The sequence below is a fragment of the Dendrobates tinctorius genome, unplaced genomic scaffold (genome assembly GCF_039654945.1).
Source record: "Dendrobates tinctorius isolate UK_male_01 unplaced genomic scaffold, ASM3965494v1 ptg000267l, whole genome shotgun sequence".
NCBI classification, from domain to species: Eukaryota; Metazoa; Chordata; class Amphibia; order Anura; family Dendrobatidae; genus Dendrobates; species Dendrobates tinctorius.
The window spans coordinates 226,715-251,896 of NW_027361934.1; the positions used below are offsets into that span (position 1 = coordinate 226,715).

General features: G+C 42.1%; 1 protein-coding gene across 7 annotated transcripts in view; it reads right to left on the bottom strand.

The window, feature by feature from the left end:
• Window positions 1-25,182, bottom strand: part of CASKIN1 (CASK interacting protein 1) — a 184,327-nt gene that overhangs the window by 26,978 nt on the left and 132,167 nt on the right. For 4 of the 7 annotated variants that reach the window (XM_073559236.1, XM_073559243.1, XM_073559239.1 and 1 more), the window contains 11 exons: window positions 20,460-20,557; window positions 20,234-20,379; window positions 15,132-15,227; window positions 14,485-14,615; window positions 11,355-11,463; window positions 10,541-10,649; window positions 9,828-9,922; window positions 8,859-8,976; window positions 6,729-6,920; window positions 5,999-6,097; window positions 2,184-2,299 (listed from right to left, as the gene is read on the bottom strand). In XM_073559236.1, coding sequence (XP_073415337.1) covers window positions 2,184-2,299; window positions 5,999-6,097; window positions 6,729-6,920; window positions 8,859-8,976; window positions 9,828-9,922; window positions 10,541-10,649; window positions 11,355-11,463; window positions 14,485-14,615; window positions 15,132-15,227; window positions 20,234-20,379; window positions 20,460-20,557 — 1,309 coding nt within the window. The remainder of the gene's footprint in view (window positions 1-2,183; window positions 2,300-5,998; window positions 6,098-6,728; window positions 6,921-8,858; window positions 8,977-9,827; window positions 9,923-10,540; window positions 10,650-11,354; window positions 11,464-14,484; window positions 14,616-15,131; window positions 15,228-20,233; window positions 20,380-20,459; window positions 20,558-25,182) is intronic. The other 3 variants (XM_073559238.1, XM_073559237.1, XM_073559241.1) reach the window with 3 other exon arrangements.

Here is a 25,182-nt window from a genome sequence, read left to right on the forward strand (position 1 = left end):
AGTTTTACCTCTGGAAACTAAGATCTGAGCTGCTATTTGCACGTCCCTGGCTGATGCTCTGAGTGTGAGGACCCCGCAAACAGCAGCCCAGATCTCAGCTTCTCTGACACCTGCATATACAGTACAATGGAAAGTTAAAGTGTATCACCCCTTATTACATTTTATTTGATAAATCAATAAAACACGTGGAAATAACAAACTTTGTAATATATTATATCAGAGAAATCCGCTTCTTTCTCCACCAGGTTTGCACTTTTCATTCTCAAAATTCTAAATTTCTGGTTAAAATCTGTATTCGGTGAAGACAAATTTTTGGATTCTATGGAGAGGAGGAAAGCTCTGCCTCTAGCTCCATCCTCCTCGCCTCCCCTTGCCATAGAATCCCATCAGTAGCACCTGTCATCTCCTATCACACTACTGTCAAAATCTGTCTTCACTGAATACAAATTTTAACCAGAAATTGAGAATTTTGAGAATGAAAACTGCAAAACTGGTGGAGAAAGAAGCGGATATCTCTGCTATAATACATTACAAAGTTTCTTATTTTCATGTGTACTATTGATTTCCAAGATGAAAATTAAAACGAGGGTTACATTTTAATCCTCACAGCTGAATTCAGATTTGGAGTGGAGTTAGGCCTCATTCAGACAATTTTTTTTTCCCCGTACGTGAAAAAAAAGAATGAACCGATTTTCATCCATTTTTGGTCCGTTTGACCATTTGTACCATCAGTGTGGCATTTGTTTTTGTGGTATGCAAAAATATAAATATATTGATGCTACAATCTCCTTTGTAGTGGGGACCTCCTGCAGTGACCAGGTAATGATTTGCTATGGGAAAAAGACACCAAGACTGACATTCGCTTACGCAGAGGTGTGGAAATAGACTTCCCAGGCATAAGCTTCCTCTGATCAAAGCACAGCTCTCAGGCCTTTTGGACCCAGTGTTCAGTGATGAATATCCTATCCAACATTTATGGGAGATATTTTTGGTGTCATAACGAAGGGACAAACATAACGCATTCACTCACATCACCATAAGGCCGGCAGAACCCCTCCATCTTAATATTGTGGTCCAATGGATGATGCTATCCATGCCAGGTTTCATCTTTATAGAAAGGTAAACTTGCGATAAGAAACATGATCACAATATCTACGGCCTGGGACCTTCAGGGGCGAAGACATCCTGTAAGTTGGAGATCTCATAAAATTCGAAAGGACCTAGGACATCCCACAATCAGGGGAGGTATGTGGGCAAAACCTCGATCTAATATAAAGCAGAATTTGGGTTTGGTCATTTCTCCTTCCTAGAAGGTACAGCTTGCTGTGGGTTCTGTCTGTTTTCCTAAGGAGTACCTCCCTCCGCTAAGCTCGGAGCCATTTTGGTGACATCAGGTTTAGTAATTTTCTTTTGTTATTCCTTTTATTTTATGTCACTCTATATACTGTATTGTTTTGTTCCCATTTTGTGTAATCTTTGAATATTTTTTTATGAACGCTGCCTACCTTTCTGGATTAAATAAACTGTATAAAATTTAATGGCTCTGTTCCTTTTGCTCTGCAAATCGCACCCCTGAAGCCATACACTACCTGCAACGGGTGTCCAATCGGCCTGTAGAAACGATTGGTGGCAGCTGAGCTAGTAGTTCTTTTGTTATTGTGGAGTTGGCAGTGACCGTACCAGGATATATATATTATATATATATTCCATGAGCTGGAATTGGAGGTGTATATACCATACCCTCACTGAGTTCCCTGTGGAAGTAGCCGCGGCTATCATTCATCAGTCAATTCAGTAATGGTCCTGATGATTGGAGGCAGCAGAATTGGGTTCCCCTGACAAACTGGTGACAGTGGTGGGATCTGTGTGACCCCCCTTCCCCGGTGTCATCATCGACAGTAAGTAATAATGAAAACTGGTCAAGACTCCTTTTTTTTGTTCTTTCAAACACTCAGCCTGCAAAAAAATGGGCATGTGAACCACACCATAGACCATAATGGTGAAAAATGCAGATAGACTGTGCAAGTGAAAAAACGATGCAAATGTTATAGCACCCATATATTAGAGGAAAGAGCGGGGTTCATTTAACACCACCTATATTTGGACAGTAGCTTAACTCCAACCCAAACCTGATGCCATGCACAGTCCCTCTCTAATATCTCCAATAGTCCCACTTAATATACCTTGACCCCCTCTGCGTTAGCAGGTATAGCATGGGCGCTGCCAGCACTCTGGCCACTCCCAGAGCTCCGACCACTGGTGGCGCTTCCTGTGCTGCCCATGCTGCTGCGGTCACCACCTGGCATGGGAGCAAGAACATATTTGTATTAAAGAGAATGGGGGGTTCAGAGTATAAAACCCATTACATTATGTTCTATACTTGATGCCCCGTCCGTTGCTGAGCTAGCAGCGGGCACGACTCACTAAACTCGTGTTTTATACCGATCCCAGCTATCGACAAGCCATGCATCTCGGTACCCTCAGTGAATACATATTCCAACACGGCTTGCACTTCTTCTGGCCAACCCAGAGAGGTAATGTCATTGGCGTGGCGAGTAAAAATGGCGGGTACTGAAGCAAAAATAAACTGTGATCCGATGGAAGACACAGCGGGAAACGTGAGAATGAATCATTTATGAGACACACGGGCAGGGGAAGGGGTGGGGGTCAGCGTTTGCTATCTGTGAAAAGGACCCATGATGCTTGACAATAGCAAACCGCCCCTTTAAGCCACTTCAAAGGCAGGTCGTGGTGCCTCTCGGCGGACCGGCAGTGAAGTGGTTAACAGTGTCAATCATTTGAAAGGAAGGCATAACTCGGCAGAGGAGACTGAGGAATCCAGTGGGTGATGAGGCTTAAAAGCTAAGATGCTATATCAGAGTTAACTAGTTAAAAAGATGACTGCTTTCATCTAAGAACAGCGCCATCATTGTGTCAAGGCCATGTATGGCATTGCAGCTCAGACTCAGCCACATTCATGTATGCTAGCTCTCTAGTGCCACCTACTAGCACCAGAAATACAGCTTTCTATATGAAGAGCCAATTTAAATACCTTTGCTCCACACGTCTGGCCTCTATATAAAGTAAAAAATGTGCAACAGCAACTAAATGCACAAGTCAGCACCGCTACAGCTGTCTTTTACCCGTAACCCTGACATTAATGTGACTCCATGCAGCATCATCTGTTCTACCACGTGCGATCGCCTCTTTGTCATGTCACAGCTTTGGCCAAATGAGAACTGACCCATGGTCTATTAACAAACACAAAGAGGTCGTCTCTGCAGAACAAACCAGTGAATGCGCTTTTCTCCATAGGACAATATGCACAGAGCGGACGGAGAAAGCTGAAAATGTTCCTAATCGCAAGCTAAACACAAGTGATTGAGATCTTCCTGTCCCCGGGGAACGGTAGAGACAGTCACACTGCAGTATACAAGGCTGCCACCGGCAGCTAAAATGGGCAGAAACTGGGGCAGTATTATAGTAGTTATATTCTTGTACATAGGGGGCAGTATTATAGTAGTTATATTCTTGTACATAGGGGGCAGTATTATAGCAGTTATATTCTTGTACATAGGGGGCAGTATTATAGCAGTTATATTCTTGTACATAGGGGGCAGTATTATAGCAGTTATATTCTTGTACATAGGGGGCAGTATTATAGCAGTTATATTCTTATACATAGGAGCAGTATTATAGTAGCTATATTCTTGTACATAGGGGCAGTATTATAGTAGTTATATTCTTGTACATAGGGGGCAGTATTATAGTAGTTATATTCTTGAACATAGGGGCAGTATTATAGTAGTTATATTCTTGTACATAGGGGGCAGTATTATAGTAGTTATATTACTGTACATACAGTCATATGTAAAAGTTTGGGCACAATACAGTGCACTTTGCACAAGGAAAAGCTGTATGGGAGAGTGATGCGAAAGAAGCCGTTTCTGCAAGCACGCCACAAACAGAGTCGCCTGAGGTATGCAAAAGCACATTTGGACAAGCCAGTTACATTTTGGAAGAAGGTCCTGTGAACTGATGAAACAAAGATTGAGTTGTTTGGTCATACAAAAAGATGTTATGCATGCGCTGTATTGTTGACCGATGCACAGTGACACCATCTGCAGCAAGATGATGCTGCAGGTCTTTGGAGGTGGTCTGTGGATTGTCCTTGACTGTTCTCACCATTCTTCTTCTCTGCCTTTCTGATATTTTTCTTGGCCTGCCACTTCTGGGCTTAACAAGAACTGTACCTGTGCTCTTCCATTTCCTTACTATGTTCCTCACAGTGGAAACTGACTGGTTAAATCTCTGAGACAACTTTTTGTATCCTTCCCCTGAAAAGCTATGTTGAATAATCTTTGTTTTCAGATCATTTGTTTTGAGGAGCCCATGATGCCACTCTTCATAGGAGAATCAAATAGGAGAACTACTTGCAAGTGGCCACTTTAAATACCTTTTCTCATGATTTGATACACCTGGCTATGAAGTTCAAAGATCAATGAGGTTACAAAACGAATTTAGTGCTTCAGGAAGTCAGTAAAAAGTAGTTAGGAGTGTTCAAATCAAGAAAATGATAAGGGTGCCCATACTTTTGCACCGGTCAAATTTTGTTTAAATGCAGATTGCACATTTTCTGTTAGTACAATAAACCTCATTTGAATCCAGAAATATAACTGAGTCCATCAGTTATTAGATATATGAAACTGAAATAGCTGTTGCAAAAACCAAAATTGTTATAAAGAAAAAAGGTTAACATTAATAGGGGTGCCCAAACTTTTACATATGACTGTAGGGGGCAGTATTATAGTAGTTATATTCTTGTACATAGGGGGCAGTATTATTGTAGTTATATTCTTGTACATAGGGGCAGTATTACAGTAGTTATATTCTTGTACATAGGAGCAGCATTATCATAGTCATATTCTTGTACATAGGGGCAGTATTATCGTAGTCATTCTTGTACATAGGGGCAGTATTATAGTAGTTACATTCTTGTACATAGGGGCAGTATTATAGTAGTTATATTCTTGTACATAGGGGGCAGTATTATAGTAGTTATATTCTTGTATATAGGAGGCAGAATTATAGTAGTTATATTCTTGTACATAGGGGCAGTATTATAGTAGTTATATTCTTGTATATAGGAGCAGTATTAGAGTAGTTATATTCTTGTATATAGGGGGCAGAATTTATTATTGTACATAGGGGCAGTATTATAGTAGTTATATTCTTGTACATAGGGGCAGTTTTATCATAGTCATATTCTTGTACATAGGGGGCAGTATTATAGTAGTTATATTCTTGTACATAGGGGGCAGTATTATATTAGTTATATTCTTGTACATAGGGGCAGTATTATAGTAGCTATATTCTTGTATATAGGGGCAGTATTATAGTAGTTATATTCTTGTATATAGGGGGCAGCATTATAACGTTTACACGTTCAGTACTTGGTAAGCATTTTACATCAGTATTTATAAGCCTAAACCAGGAGTGGAACAATGAGATAAAATGTATCATAGAAACAAATGCAACACTTCTGAATTTTTCATCCACTCCTGGTTTTAGTTTACAAATACTGATGTAAAATATACTGAATGTGTGAATGTGGCCTTATAGTAGCTATATTCTTGTACATAAGAGCAGTATTTAGTAAATTTAGTATTTCTGAACATGGCCTAGCGAGCTGTTTATTATTGATCTGCATTCATATTACATGTGACTATGCAGATAGGTGAAGAGTATTCACTTGGTCGATTCTGGCATTAATATCCTATGTACATCAAGTGAATCAAAAATCAAAAGAGCGTATGTGGAATATGCCATTATTGTATAACTGGCCGGGGCGACGTGGCTTCACTTTACATGATGGAAATAGTCCTTCTTAACTCACTGATTCCAAGTTATAAACATAAATTCGTAGAATTAAGAAATAATAAAGTAATATCTGTGTAAAAATGTAAACCAGCATTTAGAGAATGTGTTTCTAAGATACCTGCAAATGGTTTTCTCAATACCCAAATTTCCTCTGCAGGGGCCACAGAGGTTGGGCCGGGAGACATATGAGACGGACTGGATTCTGATCCCCGAGAACCTTCGTAAAATGGGGGGAAAATGATAGTATAAGTAAAAAACATAGAAAAATGATATTCATGAGCAAGTCTGTATTTTTCATAAGATCAAAGTTGGCCAAACCTTCCAATATCAGCGGGACTGTCCAACTGTGTTGACTCTCCAGCAATGGCAGATGTCGAGGGGAAATAAGGATCAGGCATGGTGGATTTCAACATGCCCCATCGTTCTTTCTCACGGGAGATAAGGGGTGTCTGTCAGCAGACTACCCTTTGAGAACACATGCATACTCAGTGAAATTGAGAATGCATATGTATGGGAGAGTCAGGAGGAAGCTAATAAAGTGTATAGGACAAACTATATGGGCCCTTATTTTTTGCAAAGACCACATGGCTTAGGTTCGCTACCCTAGTCTAGTCTGTATCCACTGCAGACCTTTAACACGGGCATTATAACCAGTGATCACTCACACTCACATACTTGATGACATGACCAAAATTGGTTAAAAAAAAAAATTAATAAACTTGAAATAATAATGAAAACTAAAGAATAAATAATACTCAAAAAAAAAATAATAAAGTAAAAAAAAAAAAAAGATAAACAATAGGAATATGGTGTAGAAATACAAACACAGATATGGTGGCATGGACTACCTGGGCAATAATGCAGTTCCCCTCCCGGTTTGCTGGACTTTTGGTAACCAAACGTACTGAAAAGAATTGGATGAGAGTGTGGTGGTGGCATCAAGCAATGGAAGGAGTGGTGTAGGTCACCATTACATACTGGCGCCCTTCGGATGGTGGCCTGTGGCCTGGGGTTGTCTATGGGAAATGAGCCCCAAGAACCTAAAGGTAAAATGGCAACAAAATGGAAATGCAAAAGCAAAAAAACGAAAACATGGCGGTAACAAAAAAATACCCAAAATAATATGAAACAAAACATCAACATAAACAAGAAATGAATAAAAATCAGCGCACGATGCAGAAACAACTAAATCGATGATCAATGGAAGGGATAATCACATGATACGGCTAGGAGGTCGCTGATGGAAACATGGCATATATCATTTACCCCGAACGCGAGCGGAAATCTAATACCGTTTCCTGAGAGCAATGCATTGTGGGAGCCCAGATATGTTATACAATTAGCACTAAACTGTTAAAGGGATGGTTTGGGATTTTTAAAAAAATGGATTTAAGGGAAAGAAATGTGTAAAAATAAAAGACCACTATTGATCTATATTCATTTGGTGGTCCCCATCAATCCTGCCGTGATGACATCCTCTCTTTTTCAGAGCTGGACATGTCTTAAAGGGGTTTAGAGACGGGTTTTTTTTGCTACTTAAAATGCATGTATCTGGGGCTAAAAATCATTTTTGCAATTGGGTTTAATTAAAAACTTTGCACCGTTTTCCCTCTGTGTTGCATGGTCTACTGAAGGCTGCAGAATGAGGCATCTGAGAATCTATCAGTGAGCTCGCTCTGGTGGTCTCATGGGAGACTCACTCTTCGTTCTGTCTTTTTCGGACCTCCCTCTCAGCTGATTTATAAGCGCAGACCACATCAAAGTTCAATGTGAAGGGAAACACTGCAAAACGGTGCAATATTTTTATCAAACCCCAATTGCAAAAATGATTTTTTTTTTACCACCAAATACCTGAAAAAAAATGAAATGATCGCCAAAGGTGGAAAGCTCCATTAATTTGTGGAATTGTTTAAAAAAAAAAATGTAACACAGTCACGTCAAGGACTGGAGTGTTGAGAAAATGGTTATTTTATGATTTGGATATTTATTCTGCTTTTGGACCATTTTTTTTTTAAATTCTGGACAACGCCTTTAAGTCACATGTCTGAAAAAGAGGCGGAGCTAAAATGATGTCCTGCTAGAAATGATTGGCTAATACCAGCAACCACAATAGCCGCTTTTTCTCATGGCCGTCATATGACATCTATGCTATGCCCGCAACATGGCAACACACATCTGCATACATGCCAACTGGCCAAAATTTGCCGAGTACTATTTTTCGGAAATTTGTGAGGAAAGTGGGCGGGGTTTACACATTGATTAGGGATCGGGGTTGGGACTAAAATGATCCTGAATTGCGGACGTTAATTTACTGATGGAAAAAAAAAAATGGTCCCTGAATGCGACAAGAAAGTGCTGCAATTCATAATATTTTGAAACTACAACTCCCAGCATACTCTGAGGTTGAAGGCTGTCAGGAAAGACTGGGAGTTGTAGTTTAATAACAGCAGCTGTTAGACTAGGCCCTAAATTCTTGGAGCAGTTACCAATAGGAACAATCAGGTTGCAGCTTTCATTTTCCAGAGAGCCTTTGAAAAATGAGAGTTGGAAATCTGATTGGTTGCTACGAACCACTGCTCCATTTTTCCTTAGCGCTGGCTTTGGTACATGCCCCCGCTACTCACAACCCTCGGGGCCGGGGGGCTTCACTACTTATCTGAATAAAGCCACAAGTTGACTAATTAGCCATGTAATTAAATAGGCTGCCATTGTTAGGCTTTTTTTTTCCTGCCATGGCGATATTGTGTGCGGTCACATTCAATATAAATGTATTTAGGATTTTGGATCTAAAAATAATTATTGAATCCCAATTAAAACGGAAGACTTGATGTAAATAAACTGTTTACAGGACGCTTATCGTTCGTGTTAATATTGAGAAAATGGAGTTGCGTCCCTGTAATTAATAAATTCCGAGTCGTTTATGAGAGTAAAGAGAAGAAACGTCGTATAGGAACAGTTTGTTATATTAGAAGCTTTGCCTGTTCGCTTGCTGATGGCCTCCACCAGATTGGCGGGGAAGTAGCCCACTCGATCGTTGCCCGTCCTGTTGTCATGGATGCAACCTTTCCAGCGACCGTCAGGATGCTGCTCCAAAACCTGCCAGTAGGGGGAGAGAGAGAGCCACAGTCAGAACATGGTGCAGATCAAGGCATAATAAGGATGCTTACTAGAACGGGACCCTCTGTTGACCCCGGGATGAGGCGAGGAAGAATTTGCTAATCTAATTTTGTTGTAAAGTATACAGATTTTCCTTAAAGGGTTGTACAGCATTAGGAAAACATAGCAGATCATGTATGATATTCACATTAATAGGGCTGCGTACCAGATGGTAGGCCTGGAACATTTAATCAGGGTACCTGTATATTTTCAAATTTCTTTATTGTTTTTTATTTCTATATACACCCTTTTCCATCCTTACATCAGCACGGTGGCTCAGTGGTTAGCATTGCAGCGCTGGGGTCCAGGAATAAAATGAGATCAGAAAGTCGTACAGACCCCAAGTTCTGATTCAACATTACCGACCAAAAGACAAAAAAGAACTTGGAAGTCAAGAAAAAAAAAATCCAAAAGGAAGAAAGGCCCAAGGGTGTGCATAACCCTTGAGCCGGCCCTACTTCCGGGAACCTGCTACCGGCCTTGGTCCTAAAAAAATAGGTCGTCTCAAATGGGCATTACCTCTGGGCCCCAAAAAGGCCTCCCGGTTCCTATGAGCATTTGTGCTTGTTATTTCCTTATTAAAATGCCTCAGTGAGACAAAAGTATCTACCCTAAAAAATAAAAGTCTGTATTAAGGAAGAAAACCACTTGGTGCCTCTAGATGAAATTGGAGAGATACAGTTATTGGCCCATACTGTAAAAAAATTTGCGTCGCAGGGATCCATGATGCCGCCGTTTCAGTCTACACCAGCAGTTATTGCAGCCAAAGGTCTTATATGTTTAGGACTCACCGTGATCACGTCTCCCATTTTAATATTGAGACTGGTCAGATCGTAATTATTGCAGTAATCCTTTACGGCCCTGACCTGCAGAGCGGCAGAGGCATCTGGGAACGAGGGGGAGAGAAAACAAAAGAGTCACCAAATGTATATTTACCATGTAGTCATGTATCATACAGATGTACGAAGAGCGGTAATCGAAGGTCATACCGGACAGACCCCTTTAAGAAATTGCAACTGAGACAGACAAGACCATATGTATTCAATGGGGCCCTTGGTTGGTTCCACAACATTACTGTTAAATGGATATAAACCATTCTCTATAACGCCATAACTTATTGATTGCTGGGGGTCCGACCTCTGGGACCACCACTGTAACCCAGGAACCGGGCTCAGTCTTGAATGGAGCAGAGGTGCAAATGCTTAGAGGCCGAGAATGCGCACGTCTGCTCCATTCTAGTCTGAGCTGCAGAGCCTGGTTCTCGGATTTCAGACCCCGTTCTTGACAATATTGGGGTCCCTGCAGGCAGAACCAAGCGATTTGTAAATTTTGGATAGAGAAAAGCGATTTTCGGAATAACCCTTTAAGGGCTCACCTCTCTAGAGTGACTGAATATGGGGTAAACAAGGGGTTGGAGATTTGGACCTCAGGTTATGGAAGGGTGGGATAGCGAACCCTTGAGGAGTTCTACTGTCAATACAAGTTTATCTGCGAAGTTCCTCACCTCGTAACATCTGTTTAATCTCTTTGCTGGCCTGGGTGCCTGTAAACTGATTGACGATATCCAGCGCTGACTGATTATACGTGTTACGCACATGAGCATTAATCCCGCTCTGAAAATAAGACCAAACATTAGGTCACACATTTCTAGGTAGTCGATATAAAACACATGCAACAAAAACTGGAATTAATTAAAAAAATTTTTTTTTTTTTTTTTACACAGCGCCACCCTTGCTACAGGCAGTATCTGGTACAGCAGTAATGCTGAGTTGCAATACTAAACAGTGGCGGTGTTTTTTAAATCAAAGACTGTATTCTTGATAAACTGCTTGCAGCATAATTACATGGAAGAAAAAAAGTCAGTGCAGCGAGTTCTGGAAGATGTGGGGAGGTTAGGGTTAAACAAAAGAGGAGTAACCCGCCGGGACCCTGTACCCTATAGTTGTCTAGTTTTATTTCTTGTGGTCCCTCTGGGTTTATCTTTGATGTGCTCAGCTTCAGTCGGGCCCCTGAGGATTCCTGGACTCTAGGGACCGGCAGATGAAAAAAAAAATTAAATGTCTCTCTACAGAATCTAACCCTCCGGGGCATTTACAGACGAGATTTTTTTTCCATTGCCACATTAGATATAAGTGATGAATTCTCCCCCAAAAATATCAGATGTGTGCCCTGGACTGGTGGCATCTGATTGTCCGGAATGATCTGCCAGATTTGATTCACGCTCATCCTACAAATTAAAGATTATCGGCACTTTTCCAATCCAAGATGGCAGTGGTGGATGGTCGTAATAATGTGAACCTGTCTTCCCAGATACCTACGTCCAGAAGGAGTCGCACCACCTCCGTTTTCCCGCACAGCGCCGCCTCGTGTAGAGCTGTTCCGGATTTAGTTTGCCGATTGATATCAATTCCTGCTTGAAGGAGAAGCCTAAGAAGACATAAAATAGTATTCACAAGAACTGAAGCGCACAAATGGCCGACTAGGACTTTCGCTTGCTTGTTGGATGCTTGACCCCTTTGATTCATGTTCGACTACAAATCCGCTGAATAATATGGCGATTTCATATTGTCTAGAGGATGATAACAGAGAGCAATCAACTACTGTCATCAAGCAGTTTGCAATCACACTTTCCGCTATGGCAGAGCGTTGAATCCCCGTGTGGCTGAAGCTGACAGCCCATAAAGAAGAATAAAACTGGAAGGTGTTGTCTCTCCCCCGGCCCCTGGAGCCATGTCTCACCGAGACAGATTGACCTTCCTTACACGGTCATTGACATTAATAAATCATGGAAGAGTCAAATAAAAAAAATCATATAAAATTGTAATGAGAAAAGCCATAAGCCATAGAGTCGTCTGCTTCTCCAGAGAAGTTAAAGGGAATGTCTCATCACAGACAACCTCTTTAATATGAGTCTCTTTTTTTTGCTAGTTTTTCTACAGTGGGGTAGTATTATATGGGGCCATTATAATGAACAGACCATTAATAAATGGGTTCACTATAGCAGCTCACTGTTCTCTGGTCCACAGCAACTGGGGAGTAGTGACCCCAAAATCCAATAGGAAGGTTTTGGAATGCCAACTACACAGTGGATCTGCTGTGAATAGTGTACCTATTAGCTCTGTGAGTAGAGTTGACCTAGGATACTTTTCGTGTACAACTACAAACCAAGATGTCCTGGTTTTAGAGAGAGAGAGAGCTGACACAATGACCAAACCATCCTTATAAGCACCATAACCACCTGTTATGAGGCAAATTGTGCTAAAAGATTGTTTCTGATGCAGCGGTAACAGACAAGCTCTGTGTCTGAAATTGGATATGTAACCACCAAGTTCTGTGCCTTAAATCTGATGTGTAACCACCAAGTTCTGTGCCTTAACTTTGATGTGTAACCACCAAGTTGTGTGCCTTAACTTTGATGTGTAACAACCAAGTTCTGTGCCTTAAATCTGATGTGTAACCACCAAGTTCTGTGCCCTATGTCTGATGTGTAACTACCAGGTTCTGTGCCTTATATCTGATGTGTAACTACCAAGTTCTGTGCCTTATATCTGATGTGTAACCACCAAGTTCTGTGTCTTGCATCTGATGTGTAACCACCAAGTTCTGTGCCTTAAATCTGATCTGTAACTAACATGTTCTGTGCCTTAACTCTGATGTGTAGCCACCAAATTATGTGCCTTACATCTGATGTGTAGCCACCAAGTTCTGTGCCTTAACTCTGATGTATAACCATCAAGTTCTGTGCTTTAAATCTGATGTATAACAACCAAGTTCTGTACCTTACATCTGATGTGTAACTACCAAGTTCTGTGCCTTAACTCTGATGTATAACCACCAAGTTCTGTGCCTCAACTGTGTTATGTAACCTCCGAGCTCTGTACCTTAACTGTGACGTGTAGCTGCCAAGCCTCCTTGCCTCAACTCTAAAGTGTAACTTTCAAACTGTGCTTCAACTATAAAGTACACCCGCATAGTTCTGCACCTCATCTCAAGCTCTGTACCTTAATTCTGAAGTGCAGCTGCATAATTCTGTGAGGTGCATCTTGCATGCTCTGTGCTTCAACACTAAAGTGTAACCACCAAGATTTGCACCTCAAATCTGAAGTGTAATCAGCAAGCTAAGTGCCTCAATTCTAAAGCGTAACCCTAGAAGTTTATGTATCAAGCTTGTTGTGTAACTATCAAGCTCTGTACTTCAACTCTAAAACATAAGCATCTAGTTTTGCACTTCATCTCTGATGTGTAACTGTCAAGGTGTGTGCCTCAACTCAAGTGTAAATATGAAGCTTTTTGCCCCAACTATGCAAGCTACATTCCTCGATGCAAGGCACATGAATGGTCCTTGATGTACAACTTCCAGCATCCTCTTTGAGCTATCACTACATGGCACTGTGCTCGAGCAGCAGTAATATCCTTCCCTCAGCTACAAAAAGATCTCTAAAGCTTCTGTCCAGTGTATATACGACCGCCATGTTTTCTGAATGTGGCAGTTTCTTGGCTGTTTCCTCAGTTATGTTATAAGGATGAAGAGAGCGGTGCGGGTTATAACAGCTGTCAATATATCACGGTTATTGGCTGCTTACAGCAGTAATATCAGATGTAGCATTATTCCCAACGCTCATGTTTGCTGACAGACCAGGACAACGGAAAATAGGAAGCTCAGGCCTGAGCTTTTATTACCAAATATTTTATAACTGCAGCAAGAAATTGAAAGACGCGTCTGACCGTAACTAATGTGTACCGCCATGTACAAGACAGAGATATAATACCAAATCAAGGGTACCCAAGTATCAGTGTCATTATCTCATACCCAAGCACCAGTGTAATTATCCTGTACCCCGAGTGTCAGTGTCATTATCCTGTACCCCGAGTGTCAGTGTCATTATCCTGTACCCCGAGTGTCAGTGTCATTATCCTGTACCCCGAGTGTCAGTGTCATTATCCTGTACCCCTAAGTGTCAGTGTCATTATCCTGTACCCCAAGTGTCAGTGTCATTATTCTGTACCCCGAGTGTAAGTGTAATTATCCTGTACCCCAAGTGTCAGTGTTATTATCCTGTACCCCGAATATCAGTGTCATTATCCTGTACCCCGAGTGTCAGTGTCATTATCCTGTACCCCGAGTGTCAGCGTCATTATCCTGTACCCCTAGTGTCAGTGTCATTATCCTGTACCCCGAGTGTCAGTGTCATTATCCTGTACCCCGAGTGTCAGTGTCATTATGCTGTACCCCAAGTGTCAGTGTCATTATGCTGTACCCCAATTGTCAGTGTCACTATCCTGTACCCCTAGTGTCAGTGTCATTATCCTGTACCCCGAGTGTCAGTGTCATTATCCTGCACCCCGAGTGTCAGTGTCATTATCCTGCACCCCGAGTGTCATCATCCTGTACCCCGAGTATCAGTATCATGTTATGATATATTTGTATTAAACACTATCGCCCCTTACCTTATAATATCAATGTGACCATTCTTGGCTGCCAGGTGCAGGGGGCTGGTCCCGTTGGGGTCCGTACTATCTCCAGGCTTCGGTTCCAGCAGCGCCGCACACATGTTACTGTTTAATAACAGCTGAACAACCTGCAAATGATAGAGGCGGATCCCGCTGTCAGATAATGAATAATTCAATGGCAGAACAAAGAGCTCTGGCACCGATGTCAGATCTCACGATGCCCTCGCCGTCTCATTTATTCTCTGCACTGGGCTCATTCACGGCATCATCCCACCCATCCGAAAAATGAACGGTGACAAGGAGCATGTCAGTGATCTGTCAGATTTCTGGTGACCCATCGGATCTGATAATGCTCATAAGAAGTTATTGGTGGGCAAGGAATCAATACAAAAATATTCTAATATTCTGTTTATTTATTTTATTTAGCACCTTCTGCTTGATCTCGAGGCATGACGACATGTTGGATGAACGATCTGTCGGGAGATGGATCTTTGGAAGCCTAGATAGGTCCACCAGTATTTTCTAGGGCAGGAGAATTATTTCATCCTGCCCTAGAGGAGCCTACAACTTGCACAAGGTATGAGAGCACCATCTTGTGGCCACAGATAGTACTACAATACTAAATACTGAAGTGATAAACTTACCCCGACTCTTCCAAATTCACACGCCAAATCCAGAGGAGTTTTACCAGAGATATCCATGATACAGGGGTTCGACTGGTGCTGAAGTAACATCTCAGACTGGAAAAATATAAATATAAAAAAAAAAAAAATGGAGTGAGACTAAATCGTCCACATCATCACACGCTGAGATCCCCAGCAAGCACCTGTAATTTTGAAAAAAAAACAATCAGCAAGTGTTATTTTTTTCAACAGCACTCCTGCAGGAGAAATGAAGTATTACACTTTTTTCTATTGATGTCGATATCCTGCCTACTTTGGGTCTTTATAATCCAAGAATTTCCAGGAAGAATAAAAGAGAGACGGCTTGTTATCTTTTGTGATGTTCACAGCTTAACACCCGACCTAGATAAATACAGCGGTATTTATAGCACGTTTCACAAAGGAAAAAAAGGCAATATAAAATGTCCTAATAGAGCCGGCTACCTCATCTGAACTCTGGTAGGAAAGAGACGGATTCCTCTCGTCTATGAATTTGCAGATTTATACACATCAGTAATATTATGTTACATAAAATATTCCCTTTTATGTGCGTCGTGCAACACAGATAGGATTCTGATTCCTTTATACCCAGGGAGATCAATCTGGAAACAGAAATGATAATTGAAGGAACAGAAGAATACAGGAAAACTGCTCCATGCAAATCCTAAAAATTCAGAAGTGACTGCAGTTACCTCCATATCTCTGTGCACCTTACACGAAACTCACAGGAGTGTAGGGAGATGAGATATTAGGAGCCATTTGTTGAGGTCCGTTATACAGGAGACCTTCTTTAACTTTTACTCTCCCTGTGTTGCCTATGACATGGACACAGAAGAGCCATGAGGGCGATACAGCGGCTAATGCAGTATGGGCCAGATATTTTACAAAATGAAGAGGCATCATATTTATGCGTGTACAGGTTATTCACTCCTGGTGTATATTCATGTGTCCGGCTTATTCACTGCTGGTGTATATTTATGTGTCCGGCTTATTCACTGCTGGTGTATATTTGTGTGTCCGGCTTATTCACTCCTGGTGTATATTTATATGTCCGGCTTATTCACTCCTGGTGTATATTTATGTGTCCGGCTTATTCACTCCTGGTGTATATTTATGTGTCCGGCTTATTCACTGCTGGTGTATATTTATGTGTCCGGCTTATTCACTGCTGGTGTATATTTGTGTGTCTGGCTTATTCACTCCTGGTGTATATTTGTGTGTCTGGCTTATTCGCTCCTGGTGTATATTAATGTGTCCGGCTTATTCACTGCTGGTGTATATTTGTGTGTCCGGCTTATTCACTCCTGGTGTATATTTATATGTCCGGCTTATTCACTCCTGGTGTATATTTATGTGTCCGGCTTATTCGCTCCTGGTGTATATTTATGTGTCCGGCTTATTCACTGCTGGTGTATATTTGTGTGTCCGGCTTATTCACTCCTGGTGTATATTTATATGTCCGGCTTATTCACTCCTGGTGTATATTTATGTGTCCGGCTTATTCACTCCTGGTGTATATTTATGTGTCCGGCTTATTCACTGCTGGTGTATATTTATGTGTCCGGCTTATTCACTGCTGGTGTATATTTGTGTGTTGGGCTTATTCACTCCTGGTGTATATTTGTGTGTCTGGCTTATTCGCTCCTGGTGTATATTTATGTGTCCGGCTTATTCGCTCCTGGTGTATATTTATGTGTCCGGCTTATTCACTGCTGGTGTATATTTATGTGTCCGGCTTATTCACTGCTGGTGTATATTTGTGTGTCCGGCTTATTCACTCCTGGTGTATATTTATATGTCCGGCTTATTCACTCCTGGTGTATATTTATGTGTCCGGCTTATTCACTGCTGGTGTATATTTATGTGTCCGGCTTATTCACTGCTGGTGTATATTTGTGTGTCGGGCTTATTCACTGCTGGTGTATATTTGTGTGTCCGGCTTATTCGCTCCTGGTGTATATTTGTGTGACTGGCTTATTCGCTCCTGGTGTATATTTATGTGTCCGGCTTATTCGCTCCTGGTGTATATTTATGTGTCCGGCTTATTCGCTCCTGGTGTATATTTATGTGTCCGGCTTATTCGCTCCTGGTGTATATTTATGTGTCCGGCTTATTCACTGCTGGTGTATATTTGTGTGTCCGGCTTATTCACTCCTGGTGTATATTTATATGTCCGGCTTATTCACTCCTGGTGTATATTTATGTGTCCGGCTTATTCACTCCTGGTGTATATTTATGTGTCCGGCTTATTCACTGCTGGTGTATATTTATGTGTCCGGCTTATTCACTGCTGGTGTATATTTCTGTGTCTGGCTTATTCACTCCTGGTGTATATTTATGTGTCGGGCTTATTCACTCCTGGTGTATATTTGTGTGTCTGGCTTATTCGCTCCTGGTGTATATTTATGTGTCCGGCTTATTCGCTCCTGGTGTATATTCATGTGTCCGGCTTATTCGCTCCTGGTGTATATTTATGTGTCTGGCTTATTCACTGCTCGCGTATATTGATGTGTCTGGCTTATTCACTGCTGGCGTATATTTATGTGTCCGGCTTATTCGCTCCTGGTGTATATTTATGTGTCCGGCTTATTCGCTCCTGGTGTATATTTATGTGTCCGGCTTATTCGCTCCTGGTGTATATTTATGTGTCCGGCTTATTCGCTCCTGGTGTATATTTATGTGTCCGGCTTATTCGCTCCTGGTGTATATTTATGTGTCCGGCTTATTCACTGCTGGTGTATATTTGTGTGTCCGGCTTATTCACTCCTGGTGTATATTTATATGTCCGGCTTATTCACTCCTGGTGTATATTTATGTGTCCGGCTTATTCACTCCTGGTGTATATTTATGTGTCCGGCTTATTCACTGCTGGTGTATATTTATGTGTCCGGCTTATTCACTGCTGGTGTATATTTCTGTGTCTGGCTTATTCACTCCTGGTGTATATTTATGTGTCGGGCTTATTCACTCCTGGTGTATATTTGTGTGTCTGGCTTATTCGCTCCTGGTGTATATTTATGTGTCCGGCTTATTCGCTCCTGGTGTATATTCATGTGTCCGGCTTATTCGCTCCTGGTGTATATTTATGTGTCTGGCTTATTCACTGCTCGCGTATATTGATGTGTCTGGCTTATTCACTGCTGGCGTATATTTATGTGTCCGGCTTATTCGCTCCTGGTGTATATTTATGTGTCCGGCTTATTCGCTCCTGGTGTATATTTATGTGTCCGGCTTATTCGCTCCTGGTGTATATTTATGTGTCTGGCTTATTCACTGCTCGCGTATATTGATGTGTCTGGCTTATTCACTGCTGGCGTATATTTATGTGTCCGGCTTATTCGCTCCTGGTGTATATTTATGTGTCCGGCTTATTCGCTCCTGGTGTATATTTATGTGTCCGGCTTATTCGCTCCTGGTGTATATTTATGTGTCCGGCTTATTCGCTCCTGGTGTATATTTATGTGTCCGGCTTATTCGCTCCTGGTGTATATTTAAGTGTCAGGCTTATTCACTCCTGGTGTATATTTATGTGTCTGGCTTATTCACTGCTCGCGTATATTGATGTGTCTGGCTTATTCACTGCTGGCGTATATTTATGTGTCCGGCTTATTCGCTCCTGGTGTATATTTATGTGTCCGGCTTATTCGCTCCTGGTGTATATTTATGTGTCCGGCTTATTCGCTCCTGGTGTATATTTATGTGTCTGGCTTATTCACTGCTCGCGTATATTGATGTGTCTGGCTTATTCACTGCTGGCGTATATTTATGTGTCCGGCTTATTCGCTCCTGGTGTATATTTATGTGTCCGGCTTATTCGCTCCTGGTGTATATTTATGTGTCCGGCTTATTCGCTCCTGGTGTATATTTATGTGTCCGGCTTATTCGCTCCTGGTGTATATTTATGTGTCAGGCTTATTCACTCCTGGTGTATATTTATGTGTCTGGCTTATTCACTGCTCGCGTATATTGATGTGTCTGGCTTATTCGCTCCTGGTGTATATTTATGTGTCCGGCTTATTCGCTCCTGGTGTATATTTATGTGTCCGGCTTATTCACTCCTGGTGTATATTCATGTGTCCGGCTTATTCACTGTTGGTGTATATTTATGTGTCCGGCTTATTCACTCCTGGTGTATATTCATGTGTCCGGCTTATTCACTCCTGGTGTATATTCATGTGTCCGGCTTATTCACTGCTGGTGTATATTTATGTGTCTGGCTTATTCACTGCTCGCGTATATTGATGTGTCTGGCTTATTCGCTCCTGGTGTATATTCATGTGTCCGGCTTATTCACTCCTGGTGTATATTTACGTGTCTGGCTTATTCACTCCTGGTGTATATTTATGTGTCAGGCTTATTTGCTCCTGGTGTATATTCATGTGTCCGGCTTATTCACTGCTGGTGTATATTCATGTGTCTGGCTTATTCGCTCCTGGTGTATATTTAGGTGTCCGGCTTATTTGCTCCTGGTGTATATTCATGTGTCCGGCTTATTCACTCCTGGTGTATATTTACGTGTCTGGCTTATTCACTCCTGGTGTATATTTATGTGTTCGCTTATTCACTACTGTTGTATATTTACGTGTCCGGCTTATTCACTGCTGGTGTATATTTATGTGTCCGGCTTATTCACTGCTGGTGTGTCTTTATATGTGTTTGGTTTATTCACTGCTGGTCTATATACACATATAACCCATAGAGATGTCTAAATTGAGCTTTGGAAATATAATTTTAGACTTTATTTACTGACAATGATGGAGGGTCCAACAGGGCTCTGGAAATTTGACAGGAAAGAGGCCAAAAATCTCCGTTGGCAGCCCTACTTGCACACAATAAAAGAGTGACTCTGCATGGTCAGAAATTGTTATTTTTTTATCTGACCTGGAAGAAAATCACAGTTTTATACTTGCATAAGAGGCTTGTTTAGGTAGGGCAGGGTACAGTGGAGGAGAGGTGGTGCTGAAATGTCCCATAATTTTGGGGTGGAATTTGACTTCCATGTTACAGGCAGTCAAAGGTCAAGAAAAAGCAGCTGTAGGTACTGATGTCTAACAGCACGTAATACCGCACTATAATAAACTTACCACATCATAGTGCCCATGCTGAGCCGCCTGGTGCAGAGGGATCTGGCCTTCATCTGACTGGATATTCACCGCAGATCCGGACTTGAGAAGCAGCTTCATAGGTTCTTTTTTTCCCTGCCATGCTGCGTAATGGAGCGGTCGCATCCCTGCATGAAAAACCAATATTGACCAGTACCATATTCACTCACTACATGACAATCATGGTGTCCTCGCCGGTGACTCTCACCTTTGTTATCTTTGATGTCCACCGCAGCCTGTGCTTCCAGGAGCAGAGAGATTAGCTCAGTGTTCCCTATGAGGGCGGCATGGTGCAGAGCGGAGAATCTACAAGACACAAGGTGCACACCATTATATCCAGTGCCCCAACCCGCAGCCTCCCCGGCTGTGCACATCCCCACAGCAAACCCTTGGATGCCTCTTTTCCCTCCTATCTACTTTCGGGGACTTGTTGGATTCCCCCATTTTACGGGTTACGGACGGGCTACAGGAGAATTCTTTCTTGGCGCAGATCATAAGAGCGACCTGCTCAGCTACTGACCGGTAACATCTATTACTGGCGGCTCGTGATTTTGACACATTTTTGCGTTTGGCTTCTTATTTGAACCTATTTTATGCCTTTTCTCTACACGCATCTTTTTCTGTTTTTAATATACATAAACATTTTTATGCTTTTTTTTACAGTCTTATTTTTTTCGGGGGATTATAAATGAGTTTTTTTGTTGTTTCTATTTTACACACTTTTTGTGCTTTTATGCACACATGCATTTTTATGCTATTTTATACACACTTATTATCATGCTATTTATACACACCTGTTTTTTATGGTTTTTCATACACTCCTACTTTTTGTATTTTTTTTTTTTTATAGACACCCATTTTTAGATGCTTTCTATCTTCGTGGGTTTTTATGCACACGTATTAGTGCTTTTTTAATACAGACGTGTTTCTGTATATATTATTTTTCTTTTTTTATACACACCTATTTTCTTTTTTTAATACACTTACTTTCTATGTTTTTCTTATACACACCTATGTTTGTGGGTTTTTTTCTGAAACACCTATTTTTTATATACACCCTTTTTTTATGCACCTATGCTGTTTGTGTTTTCAATACGCACATGCAGTTTTGTTTTTCTTATATAAACCTATTTTTGCTGTTTTTTTTTTTTTTTTTTACAAAGTGCTTTTTTTTTATACACACCTACTTTTATGGGGGGAGGGTTAATGCTGCATACCCATCATGCTATTTTATACACATCTTTTTTTTTTTCATACACGTCTATTTTCTGTGTTTTTTTTATTGACACCTTTTATTCTATGCATTTTGTGATTTTTAATATACACATGGATCTTCATGGGTTTTCTATGCACACCTATTTTTTGGTGCTTTTTTATACACACGTGTCTCTGTGGGCTTTTTTAAATACACACCTATTTATCTATTTTTTTGTTTTTTTTTATTCACACCTATTTGTTTTTAGCTTTTTTTTATACACACCTATTTTTGAGGGCTTTTTTTATACATACCTATTTTTTGCATTTTTTTTTTTATAAACACCTAATTTTTAATGCACCTGTTTTTTTTTTTTGTTTTTTTTATACACCTATGCTTTTTGTGTTTTTTTAATACACACATGCATTTTTGTTTTTCTTATACACACCTATTTTTTAGTGTTTTTTTATACACACTTCTTATAAACTTTTTTATACACGTATGCTTTTTGTGTTTTTAATGTACACGTGCATTTTTATATTTTTTTTTTTTTTTTTACACGCATGAAAGTTCTTTAAAAAAAAAAAAAAAACACCCTAAGGCCAGTTTCACACGTCAGTGCCTCCGGTACGTGTAGTGCCAGTTTCCTCACGTACCGGAGACACTGACACACGTAGACACATTAAAATGAATGTGTCTCTGCACATGTCAGCGTGTTTTCACGGACACACAGTCTGTGAGAAAAACACGGAGACAAGTCAGTGTTCGTGGGAGCGCACGGTCCGCAAAAATGCTGAACACGTGCACATGGAGAACAGTTCACACTATCCTCCGTGTTCACGGACGGCCGCCGGGGAAGAAGCGCTACTGTAAGCGCTGTTCCCCTGTGGCTGGTGCTGACCGCGGCTGTCATTCTGCTCTGCCCCCAGCTGTAAGTTTCGTCTGGTTGGTTCACAAACTGAGGGGGACCAAATGTCGGGTTTTCATTCATTCATTCATTCATTCATTCTCTCCTGCTCGCTGTTGCCGGCAGAGAAGGAGAGAAGAATGACAGCCGCGTTCAGCACCAGTCCCCGGGAACAGCGCTTTTACTGTAGAGCTTCTTCCTGGCGCCGTCCGTGTGGTCCTGATGCGGCTCACGTGCGGCACACGGTTGCCGCACAGAGGTACCATGTGTCCACACAGACATGGATAGCTCCGGTACCGGTTTTTCCGGTACTGGAATTATCTGGACGTGTGAGACCGGCTTAACATTGCTGCTATATGCTCGCGGTTATCGATGGCTGCAGGGGCTCTCTACTGCCACTCATGATATGTACACACAAATGCAGACCATCACCATTACTAGCAGGGGTCAGGTTTCAAATGTGACTGCTGAATCTCCCATAGCTCATGCTCGCCAACTCTCCTATAACGTCTGGGAGGCTCCAGAAAAGAAGGTGGGACCCCCTGAACACCCAGAAGGGTTACCAATCTTGTGGGCTCTGCTGAAGCCTCTTAGAAATCAACGCTCCCAGAATTTGTTTTTTCCTGAGCATGGCACCAGGAAGCTGCGATGATAGGGGAATGGCCTGCAAGTAACACATTTAGGGGGACCTATGAGTGGGCGTGAAAAGGTTTTTGTGCTATAAAAAGGGGGTCCTCCAAATATTTTACTAGAGGTGAATTTCTGTGTTCAAGTATGTCATACCTATGTAGTGCCTTGAAGGAATGGCATGTCAGCGCATTGCATACAACTTGAGTAGGCACTAGCGTAATACTTTATTTTGCCTGTGGGGGAGCTGCAGGGAAATTGAACACTTGCTGCTGCAAACGCACAGTAAAAACGTCAGTATCCCTTTAATTATTCTAAATTAGAATCCTATGCAGATCCTAATTTACCCCTACGCCGGGGGGGGGGGCTGAGAGGCGAGAAATGCCCAAAATGCCCGAGACGGAGAGAAAATGAGCTGGCCAGCACGCCGGCGGTTACCGCCTGCTGCTCCTGTTGTGATGCTGATTAGAACATCACGGTGAATGTTAGTAAATTCTGGGCCACGGTGGAGTAAAGTTGTACAGGGCAGTGAAGCAGAAAATCAGTATGGAGATTTCCCCTCTGCGCATCCTGCCTGATACTGCAGTCAGCGCCAGGCGATGCAGAGCGTTGTCAGGGAATCACGCTCCGCTGCCAAAGGGTACAGCGCTTTATGTAAAGCCGCCAGGAGCCACTGCCAACCGCCGTGTCATACCGATGTACTGTACACGCTGCGTACAACTCCACACAATTACTGCCTACATCCACGGAACTGCAGAAAAGCGTCACGTCTGACTATACCTACAGGCCCGTCCAAACGGAAACTCCTGTTTATACAGGCTTTATTGTATGCACTTGTATTCAGCACCATGTGTTTTATTTTGCTGCAGTGCCTCCGCAGGTGAAATTAAGCATTACACTAGTGGAGTCCTCCAGAAACAGAGACACTGATTGTAGCTGCTCTCAGGTACAGCTACCTGATGGGATATCCCGATCGAGCACCCCCTCGCATTCAGAATCTATAAATACGATAACTCAACCTGACATTACCCCTTTAAGAATAGTTTAAGGGAGTAGGTATACCATTCTGATCTACACACCAATATATTACTCATAAAGATACCCTTTTAATACATATATTATACTCCACTCACTACCAAATCTGTACTCAAAACCCAGATTTAAAGGAGTCGGACCCCCCATAAATAATCCCACTGTGGTGGTGAGGCTTTTGGGAGTGGTGGTGTTCCAGAAAATAGGACCTTAATTCCATTCATTAGGAGGACTCCAGAGTCCCACTCTTGGGAGAAGTGGGGTCCCAAAAATAGGACCCCCAGTGATCAGCAACAGTTGCAACCCCCAGTGATCAGCAACAGTTGCAACCCCCAGTGATCAGCAACAATTGGACTCCCAGTGATCAGCAACAATTGGACCTCCAGTGGTCAGCAACAGTTGGACCCCCAGTGGTCAGCAACAGTTGGACCCCCAGTGATCCGCAACAGTTGGACTATTAGTGATCAGCAACAGTTGGACCCCCAGTGATCAGTAACAGTTGGACTACTAGTGATCAGCAACAGTTGGACTACTAGTGATCAGCAACAGTTGGCCCCCAGTGATCAGCAACAATTGGACTCCCAGTGGTCAGCAACAGTTGGACCCCAAGTGGTCAGCAACAGTTGGACCTCCAGTGGTCAGCAACAGTTGAACCCCCAGTGGTCAGCAACAGTTGGACCCCCAGTGATACGCAACAGTTGGACTACTAGTGATCAGCAACAGTTGGACCCCCAGTGATCAGTAACAGTTGGACTACTAGTGATCAGCAACAGTTAGACTACTAGTGATCAGCAACAGTTGGCCCCCAGTGATCAGCAACAATTGGACTCCCAGTGGTCAGCAACAGTTGGACCCCCAGTGATCAGCAACAATTGGACCTCCAGTGGTCAGCAACAGTTGGACCCCCAGTGGTCAGCAACAGTTGGACCCCCAGTGATCCGCAACAGTTGGACTACTAGTGATCAGCAACAGTTGGACCCCCAGTGATCAGTAAAAGTTGGACTACTAGTGATCAGCAACAGTTGGACTACTAGTGATCAGCAACAGTTGGCCCCCAATGATCAGCAACAATTGGACTCCCAGTGGTCAGCAACAGTTGGACCCCCAGTGGTCAGCAACAGTTGGACCCCCAGTGGTCAGCAACAGTTGGACTACTAGTGATCAGCAACA